This window comes from Mixophyes fleayi, chromosome 3, assembly GCF_038048845.1.
Source record: "Mixophyes fleayi isolate aMixFle1 chromosome 3, aMixFle1.hap1, whole genome shotgun sequence".
Taxonomy (NCBI): Eukaryota; Metazoa; Chordata; class Amphibia; order Anura; family Limnodynastidae; genus Mixophyes; species Mixophyes fleayi.
The window spans coordinates 136,995,697-137,015,494 of NC_134404.1; the positions used below are offsets into that span (position 1 = coordinate 136,995,697).

The 19,798-nt window shown below is 39.9% G+C and overlaps 1 protein-coding gene across 3 annotated transcripts in view; it reads left to right on the forward strand.

Annotated features, from left to right (window-relative positions):
* Nucleotides 1-19,798, forward strand: part of DVL3 (dishevelled segment polarity protein 3) — a 75,102-nt gene that overhangs the window by 17,453 nt on the left and 37,851 nt on the right. For all 3 annotated transcript variants that reach the window (XM_075202417.1, XM_075202414.1, XM_075202416.1), the window contains exons 2-3: nucleotides 14,046-14,115; nucleotides 16,832-16,953. In XM_075202417.1, the coding sequence (XP_075058518.1) occupies nucleotides 14,046-14,115; nucleotides 16,832-16,953 (192 nt within the window). The remainder of the gene's footprint in view (nucleotides 1-14,045; nucleotides 14,116-16,831; nucleotides 16,954-19,798) is intronic.

Genomic DNA, 19,798 nt, shown 5'->3' on the forward strand with positions numbered 1-19,798 from the left:
GTATGTATTTGAGGGCACTTGAATAAAATGTAATAAGAACCTGAATTGATGTATGGTGTGCTAAGTTATTGTTAGATGGTAAGACATAAGCATTAGTTGCATGCTATAGTAACTTTTTTGTGTGTTACAGTCTCATTATAATTATTTTATTCCTTAATTAATGAGTACTAATGTCCAGGATTTTCTACTTCAGTAGATTTTCTAGGAGTATCGCAAAGGACAGGTGTCGCTCTACTGACAGCTGCCTTGTCCCAAGGGAGTGTGAGAGAGGCTGGCTGAATGACACTTTATTGATATCCAGCTTGTCACAGTCAAAGGGGGATGGGAGGTTTTGACAGTTTTTGGTTTAACAACTGTGAATCTGGAGGTTGTATATTGTGTTGCTTAAGAAAATGGTGTATGGTGTCTGACTTACTGCGTGCCATACATAATATTGTTCCATTTTCTTATGCCGTACAGTTGTTTACAAGTAGGTGAAAAGCAAGGCTACAGTCATTCAGAGCAATTCAGATTGTGATGGTCACAAATTTAGTATGTCCTGTGGAATACATTTTGGATATTGGCAGTCTTAACAATACAGGTAGAACTGGTGAACTTACTTCCACTAGTACAAATGCTGTATGGGTTAAAACCGCATGGGCTGAAACAGTGATCTCCCTTCCAATAGTATAATAATGAAAACACAGAGATCAGATGACACTATGAAGACAGATAATAATTATTATTGTCAGCCCTATCAATATGGGCTGAATTGGTGACCTTACTGCTAATAGTACAGATGTTGAAGGTATTTCTCCATTTCCAACATCTCACCCCTAATTAAACACTGAAGACACAAGACGTGTTACAATTTCTAATAGTTTTAATAATAAGGATGTATGAAACACTAATGTAATAATTTATTTAAAGCTGTATTTAATAACAACGCACCAGTGTAACAGCCAAAGACCAGCTGCATTTAATTTAAGCACTCTGGTAAATACAGTAATATTGTCTGGGGAAATGCCTTGCAAATTATAATTGTGAAGTAATCATATCCCCTGATAGAACTGAGATGAAGTATGCCTGGATGAAATAATTACAAACACAACATGTTGAATGAATATATGATTTATTATCAATTACACTCAGGTAATATTACAGTTCTGATTATCTAACTGGTATATAGAGAGATTCTACGTGTGAGATCCATTAAGAACCTTGTTTTGTCTAAGAGATATTAATAGGGTAATATATCAATAATTAAAAGGAATTTTGTATTATTAAAGCAAAGAGGTTCCGTGTTGTTTAAATACAACATTTTAACCACATCTTTCTCCATTTCACTTTTTATTATCCTCATTTTATTTTATATTTCACCAAATATAGAAACAAAAAACGATGGTAATAACATATTTTTATGGATTACTAATAAAGGACTATGATTTTAATAAAAAAATCAGTAATTAAAAGTGAATTAGTGCCCCTATTATAAAAGAGCTTTCTCTTCCTTAAATCAAGGAAACCATGTTTGCGATTAATATATCTTGTTTGCTAATGGAGTACTTTATCTAATCTTAAATTGGTCACACACACTAATTTTTATCAACCAGTTTAGCAGATTTTTGTAAATTTGGCCCAAAATCACCTAGTGTTTGGCTCTACTAACCCACAAAGACTGCCTAGAATTATTAGAATCTGGGGTGAATTCATTAGTTCTAAGCCGAAAAAAATTATTTGTTGATGACTGCTGTTGCTGTGTGTGTGCAGTAATTGACTGACCGTCCCAGTGTAGTCCTGTTGAACCCACTCATTGAGCTTCACTGATGAACGGTGGACATCTGTGTCCACATTGAATACAGATCCAGCTGTTGATGCAATTGGATCGAATAGGTGGGGTTAAACATGCAGAAAGTGATTGAATGCGATAAACAGCAAATACAGTTCTGTGATCAAGGTCATGTAAAACTGCTATGTGTGTGTTCAGTTTGAAGAATCTAGTGAAGAATAGGTTGTAACAGTTAGAAGCCTGTATAGATAGACTTTAAATAAATAAAAAATATATCTTTAAAAAAAATAAAATAATAATAATTCCCAAACACATTGTTCTCAATTACCCTCATTTTGCTTTTGTCATTTTCCAAGAACATATTAAAAAGCATGTGTCTTTGATAAGTTGTACAGGGCGGAATATAGACAGTCTGACGATGGTTAACATGTAGACCGTCAGAAATATCGGCAGGTTCAGTGTGTGTACTTGGTTAGAATGGTGTTACTGACAAAACAGTTTATACATTTAAAAGAAAGGGAGCTGATGTTCCTGCAGTTTCTTCTTTATCAAGGTGAATTGTGAAATACATACAACAGCTTCGTCAAAGCAAGGACATTTTGGTCAAATCTGTTCTGGTGTAGAGCTGACCTCCTTACACTTAAAGGACTCTTGCCTGCATATCCCTATTTTAAAAACCATCAGTGATCCCTCAGGTTTTGTGATTCAAGGATTCCAGTCATAGATTATTCAAAACTACCTACAAATATGATCAGACAACAGGACATTTGTGGCTTTAATAAACCATCAGAGAGACCCAAAAGTTGATTGGTTAAGGAACATCAAAAGTACTTCAAAGGTAGCAGGAATCTCCTTAAGTCAAGCTAACAGAAGACTGCAGGTTAGAGTGGCAAATATAAATGTGTTTTATTGTAAATCTTAAATTTTAAAGCAATACTAAAATCACACATAAATTCAAACATAGAAAACTTACAAGGTGTGAACAGGTTTAAATAGAGAATCGGCTCACAATTGTACTGACTGTTATATCAACTCAATTGATTGTTGGTAAAGCATTCATATGTGCATCACAACTCAGTTCTTTAAATAAACAGTCTTTATGTAAAAAAAAAAAAGTGTAATATTCCAGGTATATTATTTTAATATTATATAATATTCCATGAACTTCCACTTTGAAGTTCCTGATTTATGCTTCCTTGAAAAGACCAAAAGGGGACCTGTGGATTCTACTCTCCGACACTATCCTGATATACCATCCGTCATCCCGCAGGCAGTGGTCCCAATAGTGCTTGCAAACTTACTCTGAAGAACCTTGACACTTGCTGCTACCTGATTTCTTCTGGGGGGTGCAAATACATCCTTCCAGCTCCTGGGCCTGCCCATCAAGAAGTGCTGCTACAAATGTGCTGCCATTAACAACGGGAATGGAAAGGAGAAATACCCAGCGGTTGCGGACTGGCGGCGCTGATGGACGGGCTTCCCTCCTCCTGTGTGCGAAGTATATTGGTGAAACCCCCCCATCACTTTTTCTGAGTGCATGTGCCATATTGACAGAGAGATAGAGAGAGGGGCCAGCGCCGAGTTCCTAGAAGTATCTGATTCGGCTAATTAACTTTGCTTCTTTCATTCTGCCCCTCTGGGAGACTCTAGCTGGACCATAGGGCACATCTAGTGCATGGTAGAAATCCAGCAGTATAACAGCCCCTGCCGCCATTTTGTGGAGTTTTGCATATGAAACCTGCCCTTAGCACGCAACCTCCTGACAGCCTTCCTTCATGCCTTTTGGCTGCAGTGAGTACCCCTGCCTTCTTCATTACTGTATCTTGCTTGTTTTATTTGTGTGCACCGGTGCTAAATGCCTGGGACAGACTCTGACCTATCTAGCCTGCAGCACTCTCCTTCTGTACCACCTGTGTTTATTGGGAGCCTTTGTAATTTCCTTTCCTATTCTACTAGTACTACTAGAAGATGTGGGGACGGTTGAACATAGACTCTCTAACCTTGAGGACTCTACTATCCCCCTTCGCGGTGAGATTATGGGTTTGGCTGCAAAGGTCAGCTAGTGCTGATGGAAGACTGATCTGGATGACAGGCTCCTTCGCAACAATCTTCAATTTGTCGGGCAGCCAGAGAGAGTGGGGGCACTAGTCCCAAATTGTTTCTAGAGAATTGGCTCATAAAAGAATTCAGCAGGGAGGCATTTTCTTTAGATGACCAGACAGCAAGGCCCTCTACGGTTTGGAAATCATACTATCATGGTGTTTCCGGACTTTGCAGTGGAAGTTCACAAGGCTCGTTCACAATTCACCTTGATAAAGAAGAAGCTGCAGGAACACCAGCTCCCTAATACTATGTTGTTTCCTTTTTCACTCCAGGTGACAACTGATGGCAGGTTCTATTTCTTCACCACCCCGCAAGAATCGTTAAATTGGCTTGAAAATCAACCACCTGCCAGGCACCGAGATCCCTGGACTGTAGTTGTCGATGGGTCTGCAACTATGGGATGCTTATATATTTCTCTTTTGAATGTGGAAGAATTTATACTAGAGGAGTTAGTTCATGTCTGTTTTTAGATAGTAGGGGTGTAGGATCTTATCCTGTTGAGATTTAGGGAGTGACCGGCAGGATGTTTTGTTTGTTGAGGGGATTCAGGTATGCCTTAGAATAGGTGTACAGGGTGGGTTGGGAAAAGTTATGGGAATAATTGTAGGTCACTTTATTTTATGTGCTCTTGTAACTAATCGCGATGAACTGTTTTCTTATGCACCCTCCTCAATAATGTATTGCTCTAGTAATGGACTATTTGCTGCACAGGGGTGGTTGAGGATGGAGAGTCCCAGTCCTGTCTCTCAGATGAGAAAGTGCTGCCTTGCCTCTCATCTGAATGGATAGACTCCTATGGCCAACTTAATTATGAGTAAGCCTGCCAGGGGGGACGACTCCATCTGCTCTCCTGGAACGTTAGCGGTTGAATGACTAGACCAAACGCTCGCAGGTACTGAGCCAGGGAAGAAAGTCCAAACCTGACATTGTGTCTCTCCTGAAAAACCACCTTACAGGTAGTAAGGGTATTGCCCTCAAGAAGATCTGGGTGGACTGGGCCTGCCATGCTGCTCATTCTACGTACTCTAGAGCTATTTCAGTGTTCTCTTGAGAACGCCTTAACTTTGGTTTTTTAGACCAGGTACAGATTGACCCAGTGGTCAGATACGTTTCCCTTAGGGCCTTTTTTTAACTATACCCCACTGAACATGCTGGCTGTCTAGATCCTGCCCGGTACAGTAGCGACATCATGTGCAAAACGGCCTCATTTGTGGCCTCGGCCTCAGACACACCGGTGATGTTTGTAGGAGACTTCAGTAATGTAGTGGATGTAATCGTGGGAAAGTTGGTGCAAGGATCCTCTTGCAGTCCCAAGAATACCAACTGCCTTTGGCAAACTTATAGAGAATATGGGGCTGGTAGATGTTTGGAGATTTAGGAACCCAGATGTCAGACACTTCTCAGAAACTTATCAGGCAGAGGAAGGGCTAGCTGGAACAGCTACCTGGTGTGTTTAGCGAGGGATGAACTGTCCTCTAGGACAGTTCCAGCCATTATAGATAAATGTAATGTCAAGCAGTTTACAGGTGCCCAAACTGCGGGAGTGTTTTTTGATTACTACAGTAATCTATATTCATCACAGTTTACTGCCTATCTGAGTTGTATTAATTTAGACTGTAAGCTCCAATGGGGCAGGGACTGATGTGTGAATGAGTTCTCTGTACAGCGCTGCGGAATCAGTGGCACTATATAAATAAATGGTTATGATGATTAAACTCCAGTGACTGTCGCAATAGTGGGCTGACTTCTTGGATTCCCCTATCACTGAAGTCGAGATTGCAGCAGCCATCTCTTTGTATACCCAATCGTATGGCCCCTGGAATTGATGGTATTCCAATAGAGGTGTATAAGCAGTATAGACTGTTCTTTGTTCCCAAACTGTTAGAGACATATTCCCATTTACTGAAGTAGGGTCACCCCCTCCCTTCCCCAAATGTCTGAGTCCATAGTCTTCTTTATACTCAACCTGGGAAAGATGCTTTGTATCTGGATTCGTACCGCCCTATTTGCCTGATCTCTAATGATTCCAAAATACTGACACAAATCCTGTCCATAAGGCTCAATGGGGTCATTCACGAGGTTGTCCACCAAGACCAGACTGGGTTTATGCCTCCCAAGAACATGCTTACTAATGCAAGGAGATTATTTAAACAGATTCAGAGCCCTCAATGGTCATGTCCCTTGATGTGGCCAAGGCCTTTGACTTGGTCGACCCAGTCAATCTCTAGAATGTAGTGGAGTGCATTGGTGTTGGCTCCGGTTTATCAGTCTTGTTCGATTACTTTATTCTGCTCCAGCGGCCAGATTCGGTGTCAGTGGTTTTATGACAGCCCCGCTGGTCCCAGAATTGAATAGGTATCCTGCACGTATAAATGACATGCGAGGTAAAATTTGCTGAATTGAGTCAGCACCTTGGAGTGATTAGCTTCGGGGTGGAAATAAGCACCCAATAGTATTTTTGTTAATGAAGTGTAAGGGGTGAGGGAAGAGTGACTTTGCAAATGTGTTTGTTTTGTTTTGAAGCATATGTTTATTAAATGTCTGTATAAAACATTGCAAGAGACAGTAGTAGTACTACAATAATAAATCAACTTTACAAACCTATACAAAAGAAGTAGGACTTTTGAGAATAGCATACAAATCTGTTGTAACCTATTTTTTTGGTGGGAAAAAGAGAATGGATGGGGAAGTGGGTACAAGAGAAATGGTGTGGCTAAAGAAGAAGAAAAAAAAAAAGGGGTGGGAGTGGAAAGAGAAGACAGAAAGTTAAGTAAAAGAGCAAGTGTGGAGGAAAGATAACCAAGGACACTAAAGCTTGTTGAAGGACATGCAGGAGTTCCAGCCGTTGGATGTGCCAGACCCTACTAATAATGGATTGGAGCGTGGGAGGGGTAGACTTTTTCCAGTCGGCAGCAAGTTGAGCGGTGGGCACTAAAAGAATATGCTGTATAAATTAAATTTTTTGATGTGTGCTGTTTGGTATACTAAGAGGTAGGAGGGAACCTTTAGATTTTAAGGGAAACATGAGTTTGAGTACTGCAAAAATAAAATTCTTGATATCTAACCAGAGACGAGTGGGTTTTGGACATTGCCACCATCAGAGAGCATTTCTTTAAGCCTTGTTGGGGTGTAATACCAACGAAACAATATTTTGTGTCAATTCTCTTTATCCTCGCCCAACTTGCGCTTCTAGTGTAATGGACACACAGTTTGATCATCATTTTCTCTGTATGAGATGTAGTGTTCGTAATGTGTGGCCGTGACCACCTCTGAGTACACAGCAGAATAGGAGGAAACTGAATGCACATTCATTCCCTGTGGCTTTTGCTAAATATTGTATTCAACAGACACATCTCCTGGCCTGGTCATGCTCTGCCAAGAGCTAAATCCTGACTCTGTGTTCCTGACAGTACATAGCTGAACTCATTGCATTTGTGTTCTTATGTAATGTATTGTGCACTTGCTTGCACCTTATGTCATTTTAACACCAGCTCACAAAGACACAAACCATTGAATGTATGAGAAGATAATGTATAATAATTAGGGATGTGCACCGGCGACTTTTGAGGTCTCGTGTTTTGGATCCGGATTTTCGTTATTTTTGAGGTTCGGATTTGTCTCGCAAAACACTTGACGAAAGGTCTCGGTTCGGATTTAAGGTTTTGGATTCGGATTTTTTTTGAAAAAAACATAAAAAGTTTAAAAATCAAGTTTTTGGGCTTATTTTCACTCCTAGGCTATTATTAACCTCAATAACATTCAATAACAAGCATTTCCACAAATTTACAGTGTATTCTGAACACCTCACAATATAGTTATTAGTCCAAAACGTTGCAAAAAGGTATCTTTCTGGACTGCGTAGAGGAGTGGGTCACCACAATATCTTAAAAACCCTGAACTTTTATGATTCGCACCAATAATTGTACCTGGACTGCGTAGAGGAGTGGGTCACCACAATATATTAAAAACCCTGAACTTTTATGAATCGCACCAATAAATGTACCTGGACTGCGTAGAGGAGTGGGTCACCACAATATATATAATAAGAAAACCATCAACTTGTTTGATTCGCACCAATAAATGTACCTGGACTGCGTAGAGGAGTGGGTCACCACAATATATTAAAAACCCTGAACTTTTATGAATCGCACCAATAAATGTACCTGGACTGCGTAGAGGAGTGGGTCACCACAATATATTAAAAACCCTGAACTTTTATGAATCGCACCAATAAATGTACCTGGACTGCGTAGAGGAGTGGGTCACCACAAGATATATTAAAAACCCTGAACTTTTATGAATCGCACCAATAAATGTACCTGGACTGCCTAGAGGAGTGGGCACTGGGCACCACAATAAAATATATAAAAAACCTTCAACAGGTCTGCATTACACTACACATACGGCTGCTCCTCCATCCTCTCCATCATATACATGTTGGAGTTTTAGCGTGTGACAACCTCTTGTTTTTGATAATGTCAGTGCATTTTGAATATTTTTCAATTTGCCCCACACCACTGAATGTACTTTATCTATGATACGCATCTATCTATCTTGACTGCGTAGTGTGGTGGCCCCGGTACACAATTTGGTACCGAGGCCACAATATAATTAAAAAACCCTCCACGTGTCAGAATTCCACCAAACAAGTATCTGGACTGCGTAGTGGGGTGGCCCCGGTACCCAATTTGATACCGGGGCCACAATAAAATAAATACACCCTCCACGTGTCAGAATTCCACCAAACAAGTATCTGGACTGCGTAGTGGGGTGGCCCCGGTACCCAATTTGATACCGGGGCCACAATAAAATAAATACACCCTCCACGTGTCAGAATTCCACCAAACAAGTATCTGGACTGCGTAGTGGGGTGGCCCCGGTACCCAATTTGATACCGGGGCCACAATAAAATAAATACACCCTCCACGTGTCAGAATTCCACCAAACAAGTATCTGGACTGCGTAGTGGGGTGGCCCCGGTACCCAACTTGATACCGGGGCCACAATACCTCCTCCAAACATGCTACAGACAATTCGTCATTGAGATCCCATCAAGTATGTTAAAGACAGACAGGGTCCAAGTGTTATTAGTTGACTTTGTAAAGAAAAAAACTGTCCCTGTTGCACATAGTCGTGCAATGAAGACTTACTTTTTCATTTAAAGGCACGATCTTTCAAGTGTAGTGTTTGTAAGTCTAGGTCATATTATACTTTTGGTAAAATTGGTTTTTTTTGTTCCTCTTTATGTTAATTAATTAGTAATAGAATTAAAGTAGGAAATAGAATTAAATAGAATTAAAGTAGGAAATAGAGTGGTATAGAGTTGTAGTGTGGTATAGATAGAGTGGTCCACACAATATAATAATAAAACCCTCAACTGGTCTGAATTCCACCAAACAAGTATCTTGACTGCGTAGTGTGGTGGCCCCGGTACACAATTTGGTACCGAGGCCACAATATAATTAAAAAACCCTCCACGTGTCGGAATTCCACCAAACAAGTATCTGGACTGCATAGTGGGGTGGCCCCAGTACCCAATTTGATACCGGGGCCACAATACCTCCTCAAAACATGCTCCAGACAATTCGTCATTGACAGACCCCAGACAGACAGGGTCGTAGTGTTATTGTTTGACTTTGTAAACCCAAAAAAATGTCCCTGTTGCACTTGCACATAGTCGTGCAATGAAGACTGACTTTTTCATTTAAAGGCACGATCTTTAAAGTGTCAGAAAGAGAGAGAAGACACAGGAGAGGAGAGTTGTAGCTGGGGACCTGGGGTGGAAGCTCCCAGGCTCCCCCAGCATTGCCTGGAAGTCTGAGCGTGGTGACTGAGCCAGGGCAAGGAATGTGTGCCCTGGATGAGGGGGAGAACTCCATGCCACTATAGTGAACCCAAGAGAGAGGGGGACACTGCACATGGAAGAGGCCCTGGAGTGAGGGCTGCTACAAGAGGCATGGTAGCTGTAGTGTCAGATCCTGAGGCTGAGAGTACACAGAGTGACGTGTCAGAGCACAGGAGACATTATCCCCGCAGAGGAGGGATGAGCTGCAGTTGAGAGGTCTGTTGTTGAAATAGGACATGCACACTTTAACAAACCAATCATTTCAGCGACAGGGCCTACCAAACAACTTTGACTGAAATGATTGGTTTGTTTGGGCCCCCACACCAAAAAAGCTATTCATCTCTCCCTGTACAGACTAAACAGGCTCTACTGAGGCAAGATGTCGTCCTCATCCTCAACCTCTGATTCCTCTCCCCCTACAGTGTGTACTTCCTCCTCATCACACATTATCAATTCGTCCCCGCTGGACTCCACAACCACAGGTCCCTCTGTACTATCTGGAGGGCAGTGCTGTACTTCATTGAGGAATTGATTATTCATTTTTATAAACATCATTTTTTCAACGTTGTGAGGAAGCAACCTCCTTCGCCGCTCACTGACCAGGTTCCCCGCTGCACTAAAAACTCTTTCCGAGTACACACTGGAGGGGGGACAACTCAGGTAAAATAGAGCCAGTTTGTACAGGGGCTTCCAAACTGCCTTTTGGAGTTCTACCACGTCACTACCTCTAGTTAATTTAGATTGCAAGGCTTGTAAATACTTTGAAGATAAAAAAAGCAGGCTGCACAGACTGTGGAGCTAGAAAGTGAAATTAAATGGACCACGTTACTTTGGTGGCTATCTATGCCCCCCCCCCCCCCTCCCCGCCCTACACTTGTAGTTGAATATAAAAAAAGCAGCTTGCATAGACTGTAGAACTAGAAATTCAAATATACAAAAAAATGGACAAAGGCAGTTTGCTATCTATCTGCATCAGATCCCCTCTCCACTAGGAGTAAAATAGAAAACTATTCAGCCGTTATATAATCTAGAATATAAATAGAAATTGAGAAAGGCAATTTGGTATCTGTCTGCATCATAATCATCAACATCCTCCTCAGCGCCAGCTACATCAATATCCTCCTCCCGGTGTACAACATTCACACCTTCATTAGCCAAATCTGTAACTGGACTGTGGGTGATCCTTCCAGCATATGCAGAGGGCGTGCTGCAAATGCTGGATGGAGCCACCTCTTCCCGTACAGTGATGGGAAGGTCAGGCTTGACAACCACCAACATCCTTGGACTCACCTTGTGGATTTGTGATAATTTCTCTTTAGAAGGCAGAGTTGTTTGCTGTTTTGTTGCTGACAGCATAACTCTCTTAAATTTTTTGTAGGGGGGGGGAGGAGGAGGAGGGCTAAGATCCGTGGGTGAAGCTGAACCACTAGTCATGAACACGGGCCAGGGCCTAAGCCGTTCCTTGCCACTCCGTGTCGTAAATGGCATATTGGCAACTTTACGTTTCTCCTCAGATGATTTTAAGTTTCTCTTTTTGCTACTTTTTCTTAACTTGGGCTTTTTGGATTTTACATGCCCGGTACTACGAGATTGGGCATCGGGCTTGGAAGACGACGTTGATGGCATTTCATCGTCTATGTCATGACTAGTGGCAGCAGCTTCAGCATTAGGAGGAAGTGGGTCTTGATCTTTCCCTACTTTATCCTCCAAATTTTTGGTCTCCATTATATGTAGCACAAGATACTGCAGAATGTGTGAACTTGGTAATATTGCAGTACCAATGGACTTATAATGCTGGATTGGTTTTGCAAATTTGGTTATAATTATTATATATTTATTTTTTTTTAAATTTTTTATTATTTTTTACTTTTTTTTTATTTTTTAAAAACTTGGGAATAATGGGGAAATAACTATGCCCTTAGAAGCACAGAGCACAGGACACAGCACCACTGGACTGAACAGGACACGGCACAGGACCCAGCAGCACTACGGAACTCAGCAGGACAGAGCACAGGACACAGCACCACTGGACTGATACTGCAGAATGTGTAAACTTTGTAATATTGCAGTACCACTGGACTTTTACTGCTGAATGTGTGAACTTGGTAATATTGCAGTACCAATGGGCTTATACTGCAGGATTGGTTGTGAAAATTTTGTGGTAATTAAAAAATATTAAAGTAGTTTTTGGTATTTTTTAAAAAAACTTTTTTTTATTTTTTTAAACACAGGGGAATATTGGGGAAATAACTATGCCCTTAGAAGCACAGAGCACAGGACACAGCACCACTGGACTGAACAGGACACAGCACAGGACCCAGCAGCACCACTGACCTCAGAAGGACAGAGCACAGCACACAGCACCACTGGACTGATACTGCAGAACACAGCACAGCACAGCACTAAACAGCACAGCACTAAACAGCACAGCACTAAACAGCACAGCACAGCACTAAACAGCACAGCACTAAACAGCACAGAACTAAACAGCACAGAACTAAACAGCACAGAGGACCACCTAACACACCCTCCCTCTACCCTGATCAATGCCCGAGTGAAGATGGCGGCGACTAGCGGGGAATTTATAGGATCCGAGTATCGCGAGATCCGACAACGGGATTATGAGTCAGAGCCTCAGTTTCACTTTTGAATTTGGCGCCAATACCCGGATCTGTCTCGGATCCGACTCGGATCCGCAACGTTCGGGTGGGCTCGGATTTCAGAAATCCGAGCGCGCTCATCCCTAATAATAATGCCTAATTTTACTGTGTTTAATCTAAAAATAATATGCACCAGGTGTTGTATTCAGGGCAAAATGCATAGCATGTCTTACAACCCCTCTCTATTGTGTTTACTGTATGTTTCTGTTCCCCTGTAACACATCTAGGTTTGTACAGCTGTGCTAGTAGACCCAGTCCTCAGGCGTCACTGTTACCAGCAGGAATCGCTATATTCCTATCTGTTTTTATTGCATTAGTATATTCCTAGTGTGGAATTTATTCCAAAGGCTTGTTATTGGGAGTGTCTGTTGCTTTTACTCTTAGACATCTGTTCATGTTTTGGGGGACCCTAATTGGGTGTGCAAGTGACAAGAATGTCTGTGGAATGTATGTTAAGACAGTAAAGGTCATGTCTTGGAGAAGATCCGAATATAACCCTAATATGAAATGTAGTTTTGTTTATAGCATGTACTCTCCATTTAGTTTCTTACCGCAGATTGGTCTAATTTTTTTTTTTGCCAATATAACTAACAAACATGTCAATAATCTGCCATTTTATAGGTTTCTTAGTGTTGACCAATGTAGTAGAATGTCTATCGGTAATACATCGATTCCATACCAATACCACTGTAGTAGAAATTGACAGTAAGACAGTATGTCCGACTTTTAATTACTATGATAAGTGTTTGTCCATCCCACCCATCAGTAATACACAGCCTCTGTGTTGTCTGGTACATACTACTCTGATCAAGCCTCCATCAATAAGACCACCAATAATTGGGTATAAGTCATGTGTGCTATCAGTTTCACCTGTGTATAAGGATCAGCGTGTATCAGGTGTGATATTGGTGTTGGGATGGCAACATACGTTGGAGTGTGTGTGCGCTATCAATTGGATGTGTGTGTATATATATATATATATATATATATATATATATATATATATATATATATATATATATATATATATATATATATATATATATATATATATATATATTAGTGTGTGTGTGTAAATTTTAACTTTCTTAATTGCTCCTCTCTGTTAGACAGCTAAAGATATTTCAAACAATCCTAGCACACTATCCTAATGGCCTTATATAGGACAAAATTATTTGAGTGTCCTATATAGACCTTTTGGACAGTGCAATGTTGTCTTTTTCTGGAGTGCAGATCTGACAGCATGTTGCTGGACAGCATTACTGACTATAATTGGTTCTGCTACAATTTTATCACCTGGATTGCTTCAGACTTAATGGGTAAAAATGGTTTTCTATCATTTGGCGCAAAATGCCAAGTCGGTGAAACCAAACATTTTTTTTTTCCTGTTTTCCCCATGTTGCCCCTGGCATTACTGTCCTCGTTAAATAATTTAGCATGGTAATTGTGTCTATGTATAGGAATACTCACATAATGCAATATTTTGTTTTCCATGTTTCTGATCATTCTGGTCTTAGCAAGTTTCCAAATAAGAGCTCCCATAGCTGTAAATTATTTATTTATCTCACTAACAAATATTTTTATGTATTTTAGCCCTTCATATAGTAATATTCGCACACTGCATAGATGATTATTACATATATGATGTAAATTGTCTCTCTTCTTCCAGAGTGGTGAAAGAAGAGATTTCTGATGACAATGCGAAGTTGCCATGTTTTAATGGAAGAGTGGTATGTTGGGTAAGTGCGCTTCTCTAGATAAAGCCATAAATATGTTGTTTAGGAATACAGAAATGCCAGGCAAAGCTTTTCAAAGGTATCACCTCAAATGTGGTAAAGATGGAACCTGTAACAATTTAAAGATTGAATTATTATTATTATTTTTTTTATTGTTTTCATGGATCCTTTTTTAAAAAAATAGAAAAGTGTTATAAATTGTGTATGACCGGTAGTTGTGCTAAATTACATTTTTATTTTATTTATTTTTTAAATTAAAATACACTGTATGCAAAGTTTTATGAGCCCCCAGGCACTCCTGTATGATAGGGAATGAACGCTCCGTATTCACTTACTCACCATAGTAATATGAACAGCTAGTGCTTAATGTGGCTGTGTGATGGCGCCTTTTTGTTGTTCTACGTTGAGAACCATCAACATAAATGTGTGTCTTGAGTAATTTTCCCATTTGTTATATTTTTAACGTGTGAAAATGAGATGGGCTGCTGTGGGCATCTTCCCCGCTCATTGTAGGTCCATAGAATTTGCTTTTGTTTTTCCCATCAGGTTTGCTTGAATTTATAAGTGCAGGATAATGTCAGGTCTCCTTTGCTCTTCCCTTAGCCTGTTTGTCACTAGGTGGTGGTCTAATAATGTCCAAAGAGCCCAGATTTATATGAAAGTAGTGTGCCCTCGCTTTAATGCACAATGTTAACATATGTGACACTGGTCCCTGGATGTCACACATTTAATGGCCGTTAATAAATGTGTATTTCCTAATATCTGTGCTGCAAACCAAAGAAATATCAACAAGTGCATTACTCTTTTTAATAGGGAAAGTTCCATGTATTGCTACAAGCGGCATTAATTATATTTGCTAGAATTGTCAAGTAATAGCAGAAATTGTTTTTATTCTTTATTAACTGCCGATCTCTGTTTTCATAGTTTGTTACTTAAATGTGGGTTGTTCCTTTCAGTATTTTATGTAATCATTATACTGATGATAAAACACAAAACAAATAAGGAACATGGAATTTTAGCAAATGGAAATATGAATGAAGTCTGCAACACTACCCAAAATACTTTATTATGTGTGTAAACGTTTCTTCTGTTCTTTTGGAGTCCATCCCTTTCTGTGACTTCTACGTTCTTGCTATCTAAAGTTACCATTGTCTGGTAAGACCCATTCTTTTTTTTTTTTTTTTTTTTTCCCCATAAATACCAGACCTTACCAGATGCCACAGTTATACATGTACAATGATTATTTTTGAGATGTATGAAAATCCAGGCTTCTGCTCTCCATGTACTGTTTAAGTGGGTTGTAATGAGTTGTAAGCCATTCATGCTATAATATATCTGGAATCTGTCCATTTATTGTTAGACGTGTGGCCCCAAAACAATCATGTTCCCAGAATTACTTGGCATACACAGAATAGAGGACCAGCTAATTATGTAATCTACTATCCACACCAACAGGCCCTGTTGGATCCAGCTGTTGAGTCTTGAGTGTCAAACTGCCTGCTGTATTCTATTTAGCATTCCATATGTCGTTACATTAGCAACCGATCCTGTCGCTCAGTGCTTGGGATGAGCAATACAAATAGCTAAAATACAGAAGCAGAATTGGATTGTTTGATATCTGCTGCGTACATTTCAATCCTCTGTACGCCACTGAATCGAGACATAATGTAGTTTCAAATGTTTATCCAGTAAGTTACATCTCTGCTATTTTGCTCATCTGTATTTGAGTTGTTATCATGTATTTGGGTTGTTGTCTTGTCCCTTTTGAATTCTTAACTCCATTGATCCTCCTCTTTCCTCTCTTGGCTATCCCCTTCCTATCTAACATGTTTGTGCTGTGAGTCATATTGTGCACCACGTCTTTCAGACAGAATGGCTGACCACAGTCTTCTCTGTCTTTTCTGAATACAGGTCACATGAGGTACTGGGATTTCTTCTGCCTTTAAAATCCTAACTTAAAATTGTGCAATATGCTTAGATGTGACGGGCAACAGGCTGCCCTCCAAATGCTTTCTGTATTTCTGTACATCTGACCGAAGATTAAATGATTGTATTCCTTTCCTTGGCATTTTGAAAGTTAAAACACCTGCTTGACACACTGTGCTTATAGAGTATAATCCTGCTTTTAACCCACGGACCAGAAAACCAAGCGTTAAATTGGACATTCATTTTCCCTACATTTTTGATGGAAGGTTTTTATTGCATGGCCATACTCCTAAATAACACACAGGCTGTGATTTTTGGGGAGTGTTTATGAAACTTGTGTGATTCTCATATGAATATATTTTGAGGTGTACTTTATTCTCCCAACAGCTGGTCTCAGAGTCTGATGGAGTTTCCTTAAACAATACTTTAAGGAAAAAATTACAGTTCTTCCAATTAACCCTGCTGGCGCTGATGGACCAAATTAAGCTTTTTAAATCCCTTTCAAAATATTATGTATATTTTTAACATAATGCATATTTTTGAAGTGATGTTTAACTGTCACTGAAACAAAAACCAGTCCATTCCTTGCCTGCTTTGCACTGAAAGCATAAGTAGGAGTGGCATTGCAGTCACAACAACCGCCTCCTGTAAACAAATTCCATGGCATGTTTTTAGTTTTACCACAAGGTGGTAGCAAACACACTGCTGCTAAAAAGAGCTATAGAATTATTGTAATATTTGTGTGATCCCCATCTAAATATATTTTGATGTGTCCTTTTATTCTTCTCAACAGCTTGTCTCTGCAGACGGCTCACAGTCTGATGCAGGTTCTGTGTGTGCTGATAGCCAATCTGATTTGCCTCCGCCAATTGAGAGGACAGGGGGTATAGGAGACTCCCGTCCGCCATCCTTTCAGTAAGTATATAAATTGTCTGACCACAGGATTGCTTTTTACAAATACACCTTGTGCCAGAAAATTAGTTCTCTTTTCTGCTCTGTTTTTGTGACTGGTGAATGATGGGGAGATGAATATCCACATACGGATTAATGTTTTGGTACACAAACATCCTTGAAAGCTGGTGACTAGGGTCGAGGGAAAGTCTTTAGCATGTATGGTCACATTTGGATGTGTAGTTCATTTTTCTTTGTCGGGATACATGTTTTATGTACATGCAATACATATATCATGACCTGGTTTTCAGTAAGTAGTGCCTTTCACAACTGGAGGAGTGATTTGGCAAACTCCATAGCCACTGATGGCTTCCTGCAGTAGTGAAGAGGTAGAAACTGGGGGGGATTGAACAGTGGTTCAGTATATGTGTGATCAGGAACTCTCTCCACATTGATGCTCTTCATTAACACCAGGGTGAGCCTTGTTCACTGTCTGGGAGTCAGAGGAGGAATGTTTGGACGTCTGATCACTCTCTGGGCCAGACAGCACTGCTGCTCACTGGTAGCTTATAAACATGAACACAAAAACCAGAAGGGTTTAGATCTGCTCTAGGAATTGGACTCCTCACCTAATTTTTACACGTAAATCCTAAGTGATATAATGTGAAGGGGTGCTCTCTCAACTGAACATACAGATACAGAGAATGTATCTTTGTATTAACCACAACATTAAGGTTGGTCTTTAAGGCTTTCCAGTCCAATAGTAATCATAAAATAATTTTTGTTATTCTATCACAAAAGCAAATTGTTTTTTATACAGGTCTCTAGCAGTAAAATATTAAAATCAAATGGTGAATATATATTAGAAAGCCAGTGAAATAAAATGATTAAAAACAAGAGGTCCACTATTGAAGTCGGTATGGGATTTGTGTAATTATTTATTCTTAAGGATAACCATGGTACCATAAAACATGAGGAGATCAAAGATTAAACAAATCTTTATTAATGTAAGCCTTCACAATTACGTAGGTCTCCTTATATTCTAGTGTCTATATAATAAAACAACTCTCCGGTATGAGATTGGAGATATATATATAGATATAGATATATATATAGATATAGATAGATATATAGATATATAGATATATATATATATAGATATATATATATATATATAGATATATATATAGATATATTTATTATAGAGAGGTGTTTGCATGGCTAAATATTGCAAAACACCATCGGTTTATCCAATATCAGTCAAATATGGATATATAATTATTCTTGTGCTAAGGTAAGACAATGTGAGAATAATAATAGATTGGGGTTTACATACTTAAATTTTTTATTTTTAATTACAGTTTTATTTTTGTTTTTTTCAAAAAAATTAAATATTGTATTTTATTTATATTTGTTTTTTTTAAATTCAAATAATCTACTACTTATCAGCAAACTCTAGTGATTTAATTATGATGCATTATGATTAAATATGTATCAAATGTTCATATTATAATTAGGGATGAGCGCACTCGGATTTATGAAATCCGAGCCCACCCGAACGTTGCGGATCCGAGTCGGATCCGAGACAGATCCGGGTATTGGCGCCAAATTCAAAAGTGAAACTAAGGCTCTGACTCATAATCCCGTTGTCGGATCTCGCGATACTCGGATCCTATAAATTCCCCGCTAGTCGCCGCCATCTTCACTCGGGCATTGATCAGGGTAGAGGGAGGGTGTGTTAGGTGGTCCTCTGTGCTGTTTAGTGCTGTGCTGTTTAGTGCTGTGCTGTTTAGTGCTGTGCTGTTTAGTGCTGTGCTGTTTAGTGCTGTGCTGTTTAGTGCTGTGCTGTTTAGTGCTGTGCTGTTTAGTGCCGTGCCGTGCCGTGCCGTGCCGTGCCGTGCCGTGCCGTGCCGTGCCGTGCCGTGCCGTGCTGTGTTCTGCAGTATCAGTCCAGTGGTGCTGTGTGCTGTGCTCTGTCCTTCTGAGGTCAGTGGTGCTGCTGGGTCCTGTGCTGTGTCCTGTTCAGTCCAGTGGTGCTGTGTCCTGTGCTCTGTGCTTCTAAGGGCATAGTTATTTCCCCATTATTCCCAAGTTTTTTAAAAATAAAAAAAAATAAAAAATTTAAAAAAAAAAAAATATATAATAATTATAACCAAATTTGCAAAACCAATCCAGCAGTATAAGTCCATTGGTACTGCAATATTACCAAGTTCACACATTCTGCAGTATCAGTCCAGTGGTGCTGTGTCCTGTGCTCTGTCCTGCTGAGTTCCGTAGTGCTGCTGGGTCCTGTGCCGTGTCCTGTTCAGTCCAGTGGTGCTGTGTCCTGTGCTCTGTGCTTCTAAGGGCATAGTTATTTCCCCACTATTCCCAAGTTTTTTAAAAATAAAAAAAAAGTAAAAAAAAATTAAAAATTAAAAAAAAAAAATATATAATAATTATAACCAAATTTGCAAAACCAATCCAGCAGTATAAGTCCATTGGTACTGCAATATTACCAAGTTCACACATTCTGCAGTATCTTGTGCTACATATAATGGAGACCAAAAATTTGGAGGATAAAGTAGGGAAAGATCAAGACCCACTTCCTCCTAATGCTGAAGCTGCTGCCACTAGTCATGACATAGACGATGAAATGCCATCAACGTCGTCTTCCAAGCCCGATGCCCAATCTCGTAGTACCGGGCATGTAAAATCCAAAAAGCCCAAGTTAAGAAAAAGTAGCAAAAAGAGAAACTTAAAATCATCTGAGGAGAAACGTAAAGTTGCCAATATGCCATTTACGACACGGAGTGGCAAGGAACGGCTTAGGCCCTGGCCCGTGTTCATGACTAGTGGTTCAGCTTCACCCACGGATCTTAGCCCTCCT